The 18,957-nt window shown below is 39.3% G+C and overlaps 1 protein-coding gene across 1 annotated transcript in view; it reads left to right on the top strand.

The window, feature by feature from the left end:
- Positions 1-2,260: 2,260 nt before the first annotated feature.
- The window catches only part of LOC124742278 (extensin-like), a 22,047-nt gene continuing 5,350 nt past the window's right edge, over positions 2,261-18,957 (top strand). Inside the window, exon 1 of the mRNA XM_047248794.1 lies at positions 2,261-2,280. Within this exon, the coding sequence (XP_047104750.1) occupies positions 2,261-2,280 (20 nt within the window). The remainder of the gene's footprint in view (positions 2,281-18,957) is intronic.

The following is an 18,957-nucleotide window of genomic DNA, read 5'->3' on the forward strand; positions in this document are numbered from 1 at the left end:
TCTCTGGCAGCTGAAGCCAGGCTGCAAGCAGTTGCACATGATGAGACAGGCAATCACGTGGGGGTAAGGAGGAGGCTGGGACAGGGTGTGGGAGGGTAACAGGGTAGGGGTGGGCAACAGTAGACTGCTGGAGATGACCTGCAGGAGACAGGACATAATAAGGTTAAAGGCAATAGCAAAGAGGGTCACACTCAAAACAGTACGCTGAGGCACACCAACTTCCTGGTAAAGGTGTCTGACAAGGCAGTACCAACATTCCTTGAAAAATCAATACTTTAAAAATACCTGAAGGACATGGGGCATGTGGCCTCAGAAGTGCCACATGTAGAGAGATCAAGAATACCCATCCTTCAGAAGGTGTTTCAGGCATTCTGCAAATTTAAAAACACTGGCAGTGTCTGATATATCCACAGAAAACCATTTGCGACACACGTTGACAAAGTGATGAGATGGTCAGCTGCAGGACGGCCTGATCAAAATCCGCACAGTACAGTGGTCAGTGAATTGCCACACTCTAGTCACTATACCAGCCAGGCATGAATTACATGTTTCATCAGTTTGCAAACACAGCTTGTGGGAGAAATGGGGCAGTAACTAGAAGGATGGTATTTTTCCTTACTGGGCTTGGGTATGGGTATGGGAATGAGTGTCTTTATGCTGGCATCTGGCAAACGGCGCCCTCTGCCCAGATGCAGTTGTACATAAGAAAGATCAAGTGCTTGCCCACAAAAGAAAGGTTTAGCAACATCTGAATGCAAACATCGTCCAGCACTGTGTTGGAGGATCGATAGGAAGTGAGAGCAAGTTCTCGCCCCCTCATACTAAAGGCAGATTGTAGCACTCGCTAATCTGCCAAAATAAGGGTACTACCCAAGCCTCCTCCACTTGTTTCTGGTGGAGGAAGGCAGAATGATAGTGGGTGGAGCTTGAAATCTCCGCAGAATAGCAGCCCAATGGATCTTGGTCCTGCAGGGCCCATACAACAGATGAGGTAGTGGAACTGTTAGAAGAACTAGTTAAGGAAATCTAGCTAGATTTTTGCTATCCTGAAGGGTGCAACGACACTGTGCATGCAACTGTTCATAATGAATGCAGTTTGCCATCATAGAATGATGGTTAAAAACATGGAGAACACATCTCTGCATGTGAGTTGAGTCACAACACAGCTCAGTCAATCAAGGCACTGGGACATGGCACAGTAAAGATGAAGGGCGAGAATGGAATATTGTGTGGTGGTAATGATGGCATTTGTAAGATATTCTACCTGGCCATCACAACTGGAGAAATTATGTTACTCAAAGGGTGCCAGGGAACAGTAAATCTCGAGTCATCCCTAGAAAGTTGCCATTTGGGTGTGCATATATGTGGGGTAGGAGTCAGAAAATGGATAGCAAATGGTAAATGGTTGCTCGAGTACGTACTAGAGACAGTGATGAGATGATGGGCAAATTGGGCAGTGCAGGAGATTTCCAGATATGGGTAGGAGTGCATGTAGTATAAAAGGAAGAGGGGTACTCCCACGATAAGGCAAATGAGGTTAAGGTGACTGAGAAGTTCAGCCTAGAGGGCACCTCTCTGTCAGGTTCTGGGAGATTACCAAAGGGAATGGTGTGCATTACAGTCAATGAGCAGCAGAAAGGGGTGAGGGAGTTGGCCAGTAAGCTGGATGAAGAGTGTCCATGGCACCGAATGACTGAGGGATGTAAACAGAACATATGGAAAAGTTCAGGAGAGGAAGTAAAACGCGGACAGGAATAGCTTCAAGCTGGGTAGTTAGGGAGAAAGGTTGACTTTGAACGTCCTTCCAAATGAGCAGCATGACTCCCCTCTCTCCTCCTACGATATGGAATGCCATCTTTGGAGAGAGGGAGTCAAAGCAGACTGGGAAGAAATACAAAAGCTCAAATCAGTCTGGAGGATGCAATTTTGTTTCCTGCAGGCAGAGAACTAGCAGAGGCTGCGATTCCAAGAGCAGCCGCAAGTCATCTTTTTGGATTGAAGGCCACTAATATTCCATTGGAATAATGTCATGATTAGGAAAGAGGAGGAGGAAAGAGATGGAGAGGTGGCACCTCAGCGGCCATTCCTGTGTTACATTCTTGACTGCATTTACATAAACTTATGGCTCCTCTTTTTTGGTTTCTTAAACATTTTATGTTATCTGACACATTCCTGACCTTTAAGATTTGTGCCACATATTGGTCCTAAACAACAAGATGTATGAAAAAGAGACAACTTACTGGATAAAGGACTGTTTGCCATGGCCATGGGAGCTGGCAAGTAAGTCAATGCAAGATCTGAAAGATCACAAGAATGATCATTCGATTCTGTATAATATACCAGAGACCTATATTAATGTTACTGAAAGCAAATCCCTAATGACAAAAGTAACTAAACAGTTACTTTGAAATCACACTGCACAATTTGTGATGCACGTGCTTAAGTACACTAAGGTAGTTTTATTGAATTACTAATCAACACGTGTCAAACATAACAAACACTATGACAAGTATACCTCTCAAAGTAGTTTACTTGGTAGTTATTTCACAAGCAGGAAAGTATTTTCAGAAGAGTTTAGGAAGTTTGACAGGCCATGAATGTATGAAGGAGAATGAGTCTGATATCATTCTAGAAAGGTACTTTGAAATGTGTTTGCAATTGCGAGTACCTGTCATTTGTGTTTGTGATATTTGCTCAAAAATGGAGAAATCTCAGCTCCCAACTGCAATCAGTAAGCATTTTAGACAACAGTAAGTGGTAAGTGTCGATTTTAAGGAATATTTATTGTCATGTTTAATGAGTATCAACTATCAACATCGCTTTGGTAAAGGTGTACATCCCACAATGTCTATAGTACAGATGAACAATGGTCACCACCACAAAGTGATTATTTTTTTTTTTTTAATTCAAATGATGGCTTTAAACTTTTATACCCTTCTCTGTTGTGCATAATGTGGTGTCACTGCCAGACACCACACTTGCTAGGTGGTAGCCTTTAAATCGGCCGCGGTCCGGTAGTATACGTCGGACCCGCACTCGCCCCAGCTGTACAACCGTCTTTGTAGTGGTGGTTCACTGACAAAATACGCTCTCATTTGCCGAGACGATAGTTTAGCATAGCCTTCAGCTACCTCATTTGCTGCGACCTAGCAAGGGGCCCATATCAGTTACTATTGATATTGTGAATCATGTACCATCAAGACAGATGTTCATCATTAATGGATTAAAGTTTAGTATTCCACCACCTAAGTCAGTTTTTCTAAATTCTAATTTCCTTGTCCTGTTCCAGACCTCACGTCAGCCTGCCTGAGTTAAAACGCATGCATTTTGGCCTCTTCTAGTAACACCTGCCAACCACAACACACAAAATCTAGTGGAGATTGATGCAGCATATCTGCAGGGTGGGATAACGATAATTAGTTTATCGTTCTTCACAGTTCATGATGAATTCAGTGTTTTATTCTATCATGATGATGATGATACCTGGTTAGGGGGCACTCAATGGCGTGGTTATCAGCATCCACACGAATCCCCAAATTTTACATGGTCCAGCCATGCCGCTTTCACAAATGATGATGGCAACACAAACAACCAGTCCATGGGTTTATTCCTTGCTGTCTCACTCTTGTTCAGCAATGTGCCTTCCCCCTAGAACTGTCAGCATCATGACAACTGCCATTACATCAGGAGAACGAAGATGAAGTCGAGCTGTCAGTAAGATTCTATACACTAACCAATGACACATGACTTGACATTAATAATTAAAGAGAGTTACTTGTTTTAAATTAAGAGCCAGTATATGAGTGGTCTTTGAGATATTTTTTGGTTCATTTAGCAGGTAATTTAGACTTGAGATAGCATTTCAGTTAACAGTGCTAAAGAAGTTGCAAAGTTTGTGATGTCAGGAAACAGACTGCCATGGGAGATGCAATGAGACTGAAATGGAGATGAATAGGATATTAATAAAGGAGTTTATTTGATTAAGCAAGTTGGTAGTGTGCAGAGTAGCTCAGAATAGGAGGAAGTATTTTAACGGTTCAAAGCCCAGAGCTGATGAAATATGTCCTCACCCTGGGAGGAGGACAGGAAGCAGTGTGGGGTTCATTACATGCCACAGAACCAAACTTTATATGCTACTGGTGAAAATCACACTTGCTCTGTCAGTCTCATACGTGCATCCACTACTTTCACTCACCTGAGCGATGGGACGTGTGCCTTCCTCCTCAGCAGGGCCTGATTGACAAAAAAAGAATTTGCGTGTTAATATAAAAAATACTTTATCTGCACAAGTAAAACAAACTAGTGATATACTAAGTGTGTTTCAACATGACCTGATAAAGAACAGAATCAATTATTTCTATCTTTTAGAAAAAGTACGGATCAGTGTATAATTGAGCATCTAATCTACTCAATTATAAACAACCATCAATATTACCGAGTTCCAGAAAGCCAGAAATTTATTCCGGTTGCACGCTTGCTATCTGAAGACTAGCATGGACAAATAAATGTTTATTGTCATCATTTCACATAATTATTGATCAAATTTTAAAATCTGCTTAATAAAACATACAATCTTATGTTACACAGTTAACACAGTGTCTCGTTTAACATTTAGGAACTGTGTGTAAGCTTGTTTATGCACCTTCACTAATTGCATTCATGTACCGACATTATATTCATCCAGTATTTGGCAATGAGAGCACTTAGTGTTTTGCAGAAAACTTCACCAATAATTTTAAATTATCATGAATTTCTCTCACAGATACCCCACAGAAAGTAATAGCAAAAATGTTTATCACTTACCACATTTTTGCTGTTTGTGCAGTAATAATGCCACATCAAACACATTCAATGAAACACTCCTTTCTTTACTTACAGATGGGTACAAGTAGTGAGGAGAATGAGTGGCAGGTGAGGCAGATTATTTCTCAGGTGGAATTTTTGTAGAGGTGAGACAGAAAGAAAATCTGATGCGTATGGGAACAGGATGGATTAGGAGACATAATAGGAATGAGGTGGAAGTGGGTTGTGTAGCATCTGGCTGGTGCTTTACAATCATGCCTTATGCCACACAACAGAGGTATGTCAGTTGCTGGCATCTTAACAGGCTTGAAACTGAAACTCACCCTCAGTGCAGCAGATCTTGTCAATGACAGCCACTGCACGGTTTCCACCCTGGAGCCATGCGACACTGGACAACTTAACAGTATTTCTCCGCTACATAGCCTTTGTAGGGGAATGTACAGTGGCTCACCAGCCAACCCAAGTTCCAGACTCGACATCAACTATCTACTTTGGAATGCATGACTATATTAATAAGAATGCAGCCAACAATATTGGCATTGCCAGTGCAACCTACAACAGTGTTTGTAAGTTGTTACAGACAGAGTGCTCAACTGGAAGCTTCAAGAATAGTTTTCATATTAGTGGCAATCTTTTCATGCATCAGGGCATTCTCTTCCTTGCCTTCATCAGAAAGTTGTTTTATTTGCTTCATGTTGGCATGTACCATCTGTGCCGCAATGAAACACTCTTCCTCTTGTCCAGTCAGGAATATCTCTCTTCTTGTGCTTTTATAATTAACTTTTTGTCTCTGGAAGATTTTTACCAGTGTCTTGTGATCCATTAGGTAGCCTTCATCTCTGTGTTCAAGTGCTTCTGCACAGTGTTTGAATGGCTCCGTGTTCAAATGCCTTGTGCCACTTCTTTCTTTCATCCTGGTATCTTTCTGCCTGCACCATTCCACATCATCATCCCTCCTTACTGATGTCTTGGCCCAATTTCTGTGTTTTTCTTCCAGGTGTGTGCCTCATGGATGACACTGCCATCTCCTCCATGGGGATGACAGTTCATACTTTTGGCTGCTGTTACAGTCAAAACTTTTCCTCTGAGCACAGCAACATTGGAATCTAGGACATCATCAGTGCAGCTTGCAGTGCTCAGCTTAGCTCATATTAGTGACAACCTTACAGCATATCAGGAGTATTTTTATGTTGCTTGCACTAGGAAGCTGTTTCACTTGCCCAACATTATCATGTGCCTTCTGTGTTGCAATGATGTTCTAATGTTCATGGCTACCTGAGCACATCTCTCTCCTTGTGCATGGATCATCCACATTAGGTGGGACATATGACCACGAGTGTGGGTGGCAGATGGGGCAAGGCAGCTCCCTGCTGGACTCCCTGTAGAGAGGTGAGGCAGAAAGATGAACAGATTGGTCTGGGATCAAACTGTAGTGAAAGTCTTGATGGGAAATATTTTATGAACAAAGGTACTGGCACCAGAGACAAATCTAGTGAACAGGAAGTGATACTGTATTATCAGCCATTCTCTCCAAAAGCATTGACACATTCATCCCACATGCTTCAGTTGTTTTCACTCTACTATACACTCCCAGCACCTTCATTTCAGAGGTGATCAGCTTTCATATGTTATAAAGTAGATCATAGAAACCTTATTTCTGCTGACTGTATTCTTCATAACCACCCTCCCCGTAATTCAAAAGACAGCTCCATAAATAATTGTAAACAATTAATTCCAAGAAACTATTGAGACATTCAAGACAAAATAAGGAAAAGAAAACAAATGTCTCCAGTACACTATCTCATGAGAAAGAAGAAAAACAGTACATCAAAAGAACAGTATCTGTACATTTGTGGTGGTAGATTTCCAACTACAGTCACGATTTTGATATGATTTTCATTAATAAAGACATGCATTAATTTTAGTTACAATACACAGACATCAGTTTTCTTCAAGAATGAGTTATCAGTGAAAATATATGTCAAATAGTATATACCTAGCAAATAATGTAACAAAGATAAATAATATCTACACTGTCTTTGCCATCCACAATTAAGCCAAAGATAGGAAGCTCCTTCTACAAAACATACTGTACTCACTTCTGTACCAACAAAGAAAAAAACACATTCTAGCATCACCTGTCAGCTTCTGGGTTTTAATTGTACATAAACTGAACAACAGATTACAGTACACAATGAAATGGGACATTCCTATGGTTGTGCAGATTCTGAAACAAACATTTTGGCAGGACCTTTATGTCTGATTGACCACAGAAAGGTTAAGGGAGCCCCTGAAAATGTTAGTATCAAATAACTTATGGTAGTGCTGAACGCATCAGCTATGACCATTTATAAACTAGATTCACACCCCAATATTTCCATTTAAGTTACTACCCTAATAGGTTGTACAAAAATGTTCAGTTTTGAAATACAAATCATCCTCAGTTTCTTCTACTCACATCATTCATTCATTGGAGTCCCACTGTTTGATTAAGCCTCTTCCCTGGCTTCTCCTGGTATTCTGGTCTCAAGCTACAGGCATTGCAGCTTGTAGTCCATGTAGCCTGATATCCACTCAATGCCTCTCACCAGACTGTCACCTCAATGTTCCCCCCACTCACCTCTCTAGGATAGGAGCATGTAATTGTCTTATCCTATCTGTCACTCACGCCATCACTACATTTATCACTCATCTCCACTACCTCCCCACTACGTCTCCTACTCCTGCCTGTTCCCTGTCCATTTTTCTGTTTCCTTTTCCCTCCCTGTAATTCTCAGCACACATATTTCCACAGCTATATAGGTAAACTTTGTATTTCTGTAAGTCAGTAAATACTCGCCCCAAATCAAAGTCCTCAATATTCAAAAACATAAATATAATAAAATATATTGTGATTTCTGGATTCTAATTCAATTGTGTATGGTGGACTGAGTAAGGGGTTGCAGGAATCACATACATAAGAACTATAAACCCGCTATCCAATCAAAACACCTGGGCACCCTTATGTAACGGGCAACTGAGCATTTTAATTCAATGAGAGGTGGAGCTACTATTATAGGAAGTGAAATGATAATTAAATGGACACCCTAGCTGCAAACAGGCGGTGATGTACTTCATTGGGGAAATGTTGAAAATGTGTGCCCCGACCGGGACTCGAACCCGGGATCTCCTGCTTACATGGCAGACGCTCCATCCATTTAATCATCATTTCATTTCTAGCAAAGCTGCATGGTTATCCATGGCAATTTTTCTTTCGGCAACAGATACTGCCGTCATATATATTACAGGAAGTGGCAGGTAATACCGTTTTGTAAGCAGAATTCTTCAGTCAGGTATCTGAGTACACTGAACATGGACTTTTCTTTGCATTACACCTGAATAATTAACACAGGGATGCATTTCAGCCCTTCCAAACTTGCCCAAGTCAGCTGTCAGCGATGTGACAGTTAAGTGAAAATCTGAAGGAACAACCAATGCTACATGAAGTCCAGGCACACACAGTATGCTGATGGACAAGTGCTTCTATCATTGAGGTAGGAAATAGTAAAAACCAGCTTGCAGTTAGCTGCTGCAGTCACTCTTTAATTTTGAAGTGCAGCTAGGAGCCCGCTAAGGAAATGGCTGTGTACAGGGAGTTAGAAAAACTGGTTACAGTGGCTGAGCAGCTTCTGGAAACAACATTTCTGTTCAACATAAAGTCACACTGACTGTAGCATAAAAACCCATGACTGCTGTTGAGTGGATGAGTGGAAACGAGATTTGGAGTGACAAACAGTGCTATACTCCGTGGGTATCTGACGGAAGAATTTGAATAGAGTGACTACTCAGTGAACATTATCCGCCATTAACTCTACTGCCAACAATGCAGTGCAGAGCAGGCAGTGTAACAATATGCAATTTCTCCTCTTTAACTTGTTCTCCCCTTATTGTACTTCAGGATATGATAAATGCAGAAGGGTAAGTACATATTTGACAGTATTGTGTACTATACACAGCAGAGGAACAGTTCACAGACAATGACCGATTTGATCAGCTCAACACTTGTACCTCTCATGGATCAGCATTGTTAGGCAAAGGCTTATAACCAGTGGTAATCCTGAAGAAGGCTTGCCTGCCGATGTTCCAACTTGAAAGCAATGGATCGTCTTAGGGATTAGTTAAAAATGGCATTTTCACTCCATACTCTGTGTCCAATATTTCTACCTTGTCTGGTATCAGCTATCAAGGAAGAATGGGCTGGCATCCACCCACAGAGATTTCGAAATGTCAAAGTGTCCCCAGAAGAGTTCAAGTCCTCAAAGGAGAAAACAAAATCTTAATGTCCACTAATAGGTGTCCAGATACATTTGATTCTCTAGTGTACAAAGCAGGAATGTAAGCCTGCCACAGTGGGCTCTTACTCTTACTCACCAGGTGACTTTGCTGCACCTGCAGTACTGGGTCCAGCCTCTGGTGACCGTAGCTGCTGCTGTTCTGCACTGCCTACTATTGTACACACAGAGAGTAAAACGTCTTTTAAGTACTTTATGTACTGCTTTAGTTAAGGCTGCAATTACGTGTAAATTTACTCTTACTCACCAGGTGACTTCACTGCACGGATGTCCTCAGCCCCAGTACTGGTTCCAGGCTCGGGTGTCCGAAGCCGCTGTGGTTCTGCACTGGATACTATTGTACACACAGAGAGGATAACATCTTTCAAGTACTTTATGTTCACTTTAGTGACATGCTCTTAAATTATGGCTGCAATTGAGGGTAAATTTGCGTATTTTATCATGGACAATGATGTACTGAGGCTATAACCAATCTCTGAAGCCATAGTTACAAAAAGAAATCCACATTCATGGCATATAGGAAAAAAAAATTAAAAAAACTTTGGACTGTGTTCACTGGGCGCCATGTTCACAGACTGTGCTTGTACGTACCACTCCAGAGGAGAGATGCACATATCAATGACTTCTTATCAATGAATGCCATTTTGAAAGAAGTTTTGTGTACACATTATGAAAAGAGCAATAGAAAACAACATGTCAAACATAAATGTACAGATATTGTTCATTAGTGTTATTTCTATTTTGTGTGTGGTGACTTACATCAGGGGACAATATGCGCCTTCAGCACTGTACAGCTATCGCAGCAGCTTTGGGTGCCAAACTACATGTGTTAAAATAAGTATTCTGTGGGGTCACCACACTGTCCTGTAAAGCAATAGGCTGCCGAAGGAGTTATTTCAACAACTGATGTATGTTGTGAGACACAGAAGAGGAACCTTCAAAATTATTGTGAGTGTCTCTTTTATACTGAATGAAGGTGATCTTTTAGTGTAGTTCACGAGTGTGATGATGAAGGGAATAAATAATTTGTTAAGTCAAAAGTGACATAGTAAGTTATTTATATACATGTGATGCGTCAAAGGCATCAATTTTGAATTTTAAAGTAATAATAACAGAGTTTGAGAAGAAGTATAGAAGATAAGGTACAGAATATAATACATCATTGTATTAAATAGTTACACCACATGACACCTGACTGCAGTGTTAGGGGACAAACGACATGAAAAGGAAGCTGTGTGGACAGAGGAGTGAGACAAGTGTCAGAGTCCTGCACAACTGAGTAAGCGAGCACAAAATGTGAGATCAGGAGACCACAGCCTAACTTGATAGGCTGACCACACCACCTGTCATAGACATGCACAGAAGTTGTGACTGAGCCTTATACAATGTACAGATATAGTTTAAGTCCTTTTGGTCACACATATTATAAACTTGCCAGTCAGTACTATAGGCAAAATGTCAAAGGTGGTGGTGTATGCATTTATCTAAATCCCAAGCTTAAATTTAAGTTAAGATATGAGGCTAAACCATTAATCATAGAAAAGAAAGTAATTGTTGCAGCAATTTGCAGATCACCATCTGGAGATACTGAAGTCTCTCTTAAGAATTTGGAAGAAATGCTCGACATTTTTCTCAAATGAGAACTCTGCCATAATTCTTTGTGGTGACTTTAATATTAATCTATTGGTCCAGAGTTCAGTAAAATACAAGTTTTTAGACATACTAAAAGCTTCAACTTGTTTCCCCACGTATCAGCTCCCACTAGAACAACAGATTCCAGTGAAAGCCTAATAAATAACATCTTCTCAAATGTGGTCACACATGAAGTTGCAGTTACAAATGTGAATATAGGATTATCAGATCATAATGCACTAACCTTTAATCTCACTGCAACTCCCAAGGAGGGGAAAATAAAAAGGAGTACAAACGATTTTTCTCTACTGAAAATTGTAATCAGTTCAAAAATAATGTTAAAAATGCAGTTTGGCCAGAGGTCTTGGCACAAACAAACACAAATGATGCTTACAATACATTTGCTTCCACTTTTATGGCATACTTTGAAATGTGCTTCCCAAAAAAGCTTTTGAGTTACAGATCATCTGGATCCAAAGGGACCTGGAGTACATCCGGAATTAAAACATCAAGTGAAACCATGATATTACTCAGTTTAAAGTTAAAAACATGTCATGATCAGCAGTTTGTTGAGTATGTGAGAACATACAAACAGACTTACCGCAAAGTAATATCAAAAGCAAAATTATTAAGTAATGATAGATTAATAAGGCAGGCTAGTATAAAAAATTTGGGTCAAACTAAAGAACAGGAAATCCATCTTAAAAATAATGAAAATATCCCCATAGAAAAAACACCATGGCAAACAATGTAAACAATTATTTTGTTAATATTCCCCTTACTTTAAGCAACAATTAACAGTTATGTCTCCAATGGTAAATACCAGCATGATGGCAATCCCATCAGATGAGCATTAAGTTCTAAAAGTCATTAAATGCTTGAAATCCAAATTGTCCTCTGGTTTGGATGATGCACCTGTATCAATAATTAAAAAATTGCTCCACATGTTGTCGAACCTATAGTGCACATAGCAAACTTGTCCCTTAGTGAAGAGATATTTCCGGATAAACTAAAAATCTCTAAAGTGATACCTCTACACAAAAATGGTGACAGACATAAAATAGAAAATTACCAACCTATATCTCTCCTCCCATACTTCTCCAAAATACTTGAGGAATTTATGAAAATCAGGGTTACAAAATATCTAGAAAAACATAAACTAATAAATAACAGTCAACATGGCACAGTACAGAAACAGCCATATTGCACAGAAATAGTAAGAAATTTTGACTCAAATAAACAGGTTGTTGGAATTAATCTAGATTTAGCCAAAGCCTTCAATACTGTGAACAATGTAATATTACTAGGGAAACTTTAAGCAATATGCATCAGGGGTACCGTTAAAAATTGGTTTGAATCGTATCTGCAAAACAGGTCACAAGTTGTTGAGCTGAGGTCATCCAAGAATCTTCACAATTTTAAACCCATATCTGAACCAAAACAAATTTAAATAGTTGTTTCTCAGGGCAGCATTCTGGGCCCATTGTTATTTCTAGTTTATATCAATGACATACAGGCTCCAGACAGCCCAGCCAAAATTCTACTATTTGCAGATGACACGAGTATCATAATTAGTGATAAAAAAGAATCACTGTGTACTACAGCAGAAAAAATGCTCTCATACATACAGTCATGGTTTTATTCAAAAAGGGCTATCATGCACCAATGTATTTACATCAGAGACGAAAATGGTAAAATAGGTCTAAGCAATAACCACACATGTAAATTACTAAGAAAGTACTTTGATCAATTCTTGAACTGTAGATAACTGAATTGTTAGCTAGAATTTCCAGATATTTGATGAAAACATGGAAGCAGATCTACCACCTACAGCAAACAAACAAACAAACAAACAAACAAAAACCCTGAAAAACAACAAAGCCAGTGGAGAAGAAATAAAATCATCTCAACCATAACTGGTGTCAAGCAGAAATGACAACTAACCTTCAGATTATGTCTGAAGAAATATGGGAAACTGAAAAGATTCCAGAAGACTGGGAAGTGGCTCCTATCCATCCTGTGCACAAAAAAGTCATAGGCATTATCTAAATAATTGCACAGGTATATATCTGTTGCCAGTGGGCTGTATTATTTTTAACAATATTACTAAACAAGGTAGAAGTAACACTTGACAGCCATTTGGGAGAATATCAAAGTGGATTTAGAAAGATCGAATCTGTCTCAGAACAGAATTTTAACTTTTAGTCCATACAAATTTTAAGACATAGTTTTAACATTTACAGGTTTTAGAAAAGCATTTGATTGACAGATAAACAGTGGGTAAAGTGACTCGAGAACTTGGCATTACACTAAACTAGCAAACCTTATTCGTGAAACACCCACACACTGAAGCATAAATAAAGTTATGGTGTGAAACACCTAAGGCACTCAAAATAACAGGTGAAATGCAGGGTGACAACATGTTTCCACGCCACCTCAACTGCATCTTAGAGGAAATAGTAAGATAATTGAAACAAAAGGCAAAGAACATAAGCTATCACAATGAGACTGGAGACTTCAGGAAAAAGAGATACTGAAATTCAGTGTCTAGTATTTGCAAATGATTATGCCATTCTTTATAAAAATATAACAAATTCAGAAATACAAATCAACCTCTTAGAAGGAATACCTAACAAAGCAGCTTTAAAAGTTTCTGTAGGAAAAATGTTTTAGGGCAAACATAAAAAAATGACCCAGAAATCCTAGTAACAGGTAATGAACTGATAAAGAGGATTTATAAATTTAAATGTTTGGGAGGAAAGATTCAAGGCAATGCCTTCAAAAATATTTGCTGTAGACAAAATAGTATGTAAAATGGAGAAAGCATATGATATAAACATGAACATTTACAACAAGATGTGTGTGTCTAAAAATTTGAAAATACAGCACTACAGCACAGTAGTAAAACCAGAATGTCTCTATGCAAGTGAATGTTTAATGTTGAATTATGAGTTATACAAACTTCAAGTCCTAGAATTAGGAATCATTTGAAAAATACTCAGGCTGCTAGGAAATCCATGAGTATGAATATTAAGAAGTAATGAAGTATATTGCAGCATAGGAAAAACAATTGAAATGCTGCAGAAGAGCTGACTATTATTTTTTGGACATTTATACAGAGTGAACAGCAACAGGTTAACTAAACAGATTGTTTAGCATCTTTGGGACAAGATGTCAACAACAGGACAGATTCAAGTAGTTAGGAAAGATTTGGAAAGAAATACAAGAAAAAGACCCAGCAGAATGATAGGATTTCAAGAAGAAAGTGTTGCAAATGGAAGCATTCCAAGGCAGGAAGAAGAAGAGGAAGACAGGGTCAGAATGGTCTGAGGAAGAGAAAAGGATAGATAGTGAAGACGAAGGAAACCTGGAAGAAGAACAAAGGAGGAAGCATTGAAATTAGTATGTGGTCATTAGATACCCCAAACAGAAAAACAAAAAGAAGAAGAATGTCTGTGATGTCATTAATATAAAACATCAATATCAACGGCCCCACACACTTCCTTGGAGCACATCTACAGTTACATCTACAATGTTCCATACAGTTCTATGCAGTGTCCTATGTACCGATATATCTTCAGCCTTGTCACGAAGCTCATTTCATTTGTACATATTTTTTATTTAAACCACCCACCATCAATGCATTATGATGTTGGTACATCATTAGAACATTAAATGTTGGGAGCAAAAACAGAGAGACGTCTTAAGTGAACACTGTGCACTGTGTTATTGTTACTTATGCAGCCGATACCAATAATGTAAGAGTGAGCACACAATGTATGCTTTAAGTCAGCCTTTCCCATCATTGTGTTTTGTGTTGTTGGGGGCATTACATGTGATCTAAGACAAGTTCATATGCCTAGGGATCAAAGGATACAGTTGTCTTTTCCACCATTTTTACGAAGTACATTACCTTGTTCTCACTTAATGTGGACACATTCTTTTAGGTAAATTGTCATTCTATGAATATTATGTTGACACAAAGCACTGCTACATTTTAATTTAAAATGGCTAAGTCAGCAAAATGAGAACAGTGGAGTTTATGAATATGTGGTTTCAATGGTAATGTTTTCACCATGTATGGGGATAATGCCATGGGACAGAGCATGGCAAGGAAAGATTTTCTAATTTAAAGGATGATTGTTTTGACATTATTGACCCTCCATTTTCAGAAAGACCTTCAGCATTTGATGAAGATCATCTGGATGCATTAATCCACGATGATGCACATCATTGAACTCAAGAACCAGAAAATGTGATGAAGTATGACCATTCCGTCACTGTGCAGCATTTGAATACAAAGGAGAAGGATCAACAATAAATCATACGGGTACCACATGCCAAACCATATAAATCAGTGGTTGGCCTTATGTACATTACCCTCTTGCTTGTTCTTGATTAGTGGGTGAATACCACTGACCATTTCTAACCTGTATTGTTACTGATGACTAGAAATTTTGTTTTTATGCTAATGTAAGAGAAAGAACCGAAAGGAATGCTGTAGTCCAAACAGAGCAGCAGTGCCACATCGACATTTGAGCATCCACACAAGATAATGTTATGGATATTGTGCAGAGATCCGGTGTTAGAATATTGCTGTGGGGTGTGGGAGCCTTACCAGGTGGGATTGACGGAGGACATCGAAAGGGTGCAAAAAAGGGCAGCTCGTTTTGTATTATCACGTAATAGGGGAGAGAGTATAGCAGATATGATATGCGAGTTGGGATGGAAGTCATCAAAACAAAGACGTTTTTCATTGCGGCGAGATCTATTTATGAATTTTCAATCACCAACTTTCTCTTCTGAAAGCGAAAATATTTTGTGGAGACCAATCTATATTGGTAGGAATGATCATCAAAATAAAATAATAGAAATCAGAGCTCCAACAGAAAAGTTTAGGTGTTCGTTTTTGCCATGCGCTGTTCAGGAGTGGAATGGTAGAGAGATAGTATGATTGTGGTTGGATGAACCCTTTGCCAAGCACTTAAATGTGAATTGCAGAGTAATCATGTAGATGTAGATGTAGGTGACCATGTGGTGTACTACGAGTTGCTTGCATGAGGTGTAGCTTTCCTGTTGGTATTTACTGTCAACAACAGACATCTTGCAGATATAGTCCCAGAAAAACATCCAGGAAGACTGTGTGAAGTGGTGCTATTCCACAGTAACAGTCACCAGCATTCTGCTAGACTGGCAACAAACACTATAGAACAACTGGGTTGAGAAGTCATTTTGCACCCACCCTTTTCATCTGATCTTGCACCCTCAGATTTCATCTTCTCTGCTCTCTGTTCAATGATCTTGACATACTTCCTTTGGGGTGAAAATACACTTTGAACATGGCTCTTTGCTACAAAACCACATGATTTCTACAGTTGTGGATCCAGAAAGTTATCCCAACAGACTGAAGTGAACAGCGAAACAAATTATATTATTTCCGATGATTTAAGTCTCCAGTATGTATAGTCTGAGTTTTTTGACTTGTAGGAAACACTACAGTGTTATGCATCAGCCTAAGACGTTCGATTGGCCATGAAAGGGTTAATCTGGAAATAAGCAGTAAAAGGCTAAGCCAGGAATAACATTGTTGCGTTCTGTCCCTCTGCCAACCAGATAAATTGTCATAAACCTGCAGGCCAACTGAGTGAGGAGTTGTGGTGGACAGATTTAATGCAAATGTCATATAGGGGATGGGGTGGCAGAGGGTGTAACATAGGAGGTACAGGTACAGGTACAGAGCTAGGCATGGGAAAGGGCAGTGTAGGGGTGGCTAGTACTGAGGGAAGGATTGTGAAACTTAAGTTAAGGGGAACTCCAAAATTTTCAAATTAGGGAAGCTGGTATGGGAGTAGAGGGGGTGAGAGGAGTATGAGATGGGTCTCGAGAATGGAGTACACAAGTTGTGAAGCCACCAACAAGTCAGCCACTTTGTACTCAATAGCATGTTGTCACCGGGTAGTCAATAACACTCTTGGCAGGCGGGGGATTGAGAGTAGCTGTGGCACCCAGATGGGTCAGGCTATTTCACACATCAGTCAGGTGGCAAAATTCATTACTACTTATCGTAGTGTGCCTATTTGTAATGTTTGCTTAACATTACAATGACAAATTTCTAAATGTCAATTTGGTACTTAAAAATTTGTCTTTCTTCTCTTTGACCACATTTCCCTCACAATCTACCACAGTACACATTTTCAATGCAACTGCACCTTTGTAACCAATCTTTCGTAGTTACAATAACACGGCCAATTTTCAGTATGAATTATGTATGACATAATTAACATCCAGTGTTAAGTTATAGTATAGAGTTTTTAAAAACTGTTTCACAAAAATTATTTAGCACACCACCAATGGAATATTAATGTCAAAGAAAAAGATGAAAAATAAAGTACCACATAATAAAATATTAAAGTCGTAACTTTAATGTGTAATTAAGCTACTGAAGAAAGCAAATATCTCACCTGCCAACAGCTCCTCCATCCTCAACTTCTGCGGCATCTGCAAAAATATTAAGAAGCTGAATAACTTTACATCAACAGAATTTGAGTGTAAATCAAACATCTTGATATGTGGCAGTGGTTGTCTTCTCACTGCACATGCTCATTTTAATGTCAAGAAGTTGCTAAATTAAAATAGTGATGGCGATTAGGAATCAGGTGCTGTGGCAAGTACATACATGTGGAATTTTATAAAAGTGAGATTGATGAAAACTGCATAATGATCCAAGTGAAGAACCACAACATATTTTAATTTTAATTGTCTGAATTCATTACAGCTGCCATATACAGCCACTGTCACAGAGAAGGACAAAGGTGCCCACAAAAAGCAAGGCAACATTGGTGTTTGGAGGCTGGTGTAAGGACACTGCCAGTGACCGAAATAATGGTACAGCTTAGTTTGCTGGAATGAACACCCCTCATGAAAGGGGAAAGGAATAACAGACCATTATAAAATTACAGACTGTCACAGTTAGGAGATAGAGAAATTATGTCATGTACAATTCTGATAGTGTCTCCATTGGATTTCAAGTTACTGAGAACCAGCAGATCCCAAAGTGTTGAGCCACAGCAGTTCACGTAGCACACGTCGCAAATGACATGCCATGTAGTGTAGCAGAGTTGTGGCAGCTTACAACTATGTGACTCACTTTCTTTTGTATTAGTAGTGTGATATTGATAGGAAGCCATAAAGGCCACATGAATACCGAGAATCCTGATCGAAACACTTTAAACTATCTACAAGTACTGTAATGACTGCATACCTACAAAACTGGAGGACACTGGCCTCAACAATACATTATGATTTTATGAGCTTTGTCTATTTAGGGGTGTACTAACCTGTTCCAGAGTGTTGTTGTGTTAGAGTAATTCTTCATCAAAGTTCATATTTTGGATTCCAACATGCTAATAGCTGCCCCAGAGGTAAGGAGGTTTAATGTGTCGAGGGTATGCCCACAGATACTTAACATGCATGGCCAGCACATAAGTTTTCATTTCAATTGAGTCACACTACCCTGTTAGGGAGCTTCTTACAGATGCAAGCAGTTTGTTCAAGGTACATTGTTGGTTAGGGTTTGGATAGTTATTTTCTATGTATTTTGTGTTTATTAGCACATGCTCAGTTAGCCCCCAAACTACACTGAATAGCTCTTGTTGTTCACACTGCTACAGCAGACTGCAATGTGATTGAAATATAGCACTGTAGGCATCCAAATCGCTATTGATGGCATTCTCCTGCAAAAATGCATCAGTGGCAACTGGCATCAGTGTATCAGCCTCACTGATTTGTACCTGTACACACAGAACAAGTGAGACTTGTGTGTATCATAGTGAATGACTAGGTGGAAGCCACTTCATACTGTGGACAGTGTTAAGGTGATATGCAGAAAAGTATATCTAATTTACAAAGAAGATAGTGTAGGTGTCTTGAAGTGTACTATGTGACATTGGTAGCAATGATATATGGCATCATAAATCTCAAATACTGTAACAGCCTAGCACATGTTCATAGCAACACTGCAGAGAGCAACAATGACAGCATGAAGAACCAGCATAAAGGTGTGGGAGTTTAAACAATTGGAAAATTTTATATCCAGCAACTAAAGGAACTATATGCCAATTTGGATACACAGCTTAACCAACAAAACTATCATCAACAAGTGTGGTACTCAGTACTGATGACTTAACATCAG

Source organism: Schistocerca piceifrons, unplaced genomic scaffold (assembly GCF_021461385.2).
Source record: "Schistocerca piceifrons isolate TAMUIC-IGC-003096 unplaced genomic scaffold, iqSchPice1.1 HiC_scaffold_2295, whole genome shotgun sequence".
Taxonomy (NCBI): domain Eukaryota; kingdom Metazoa; phylum Arthropoda; class Insecta; order Orthoptera; family Acrididae; genus Schistocerca; species Schistocerca piceifrons.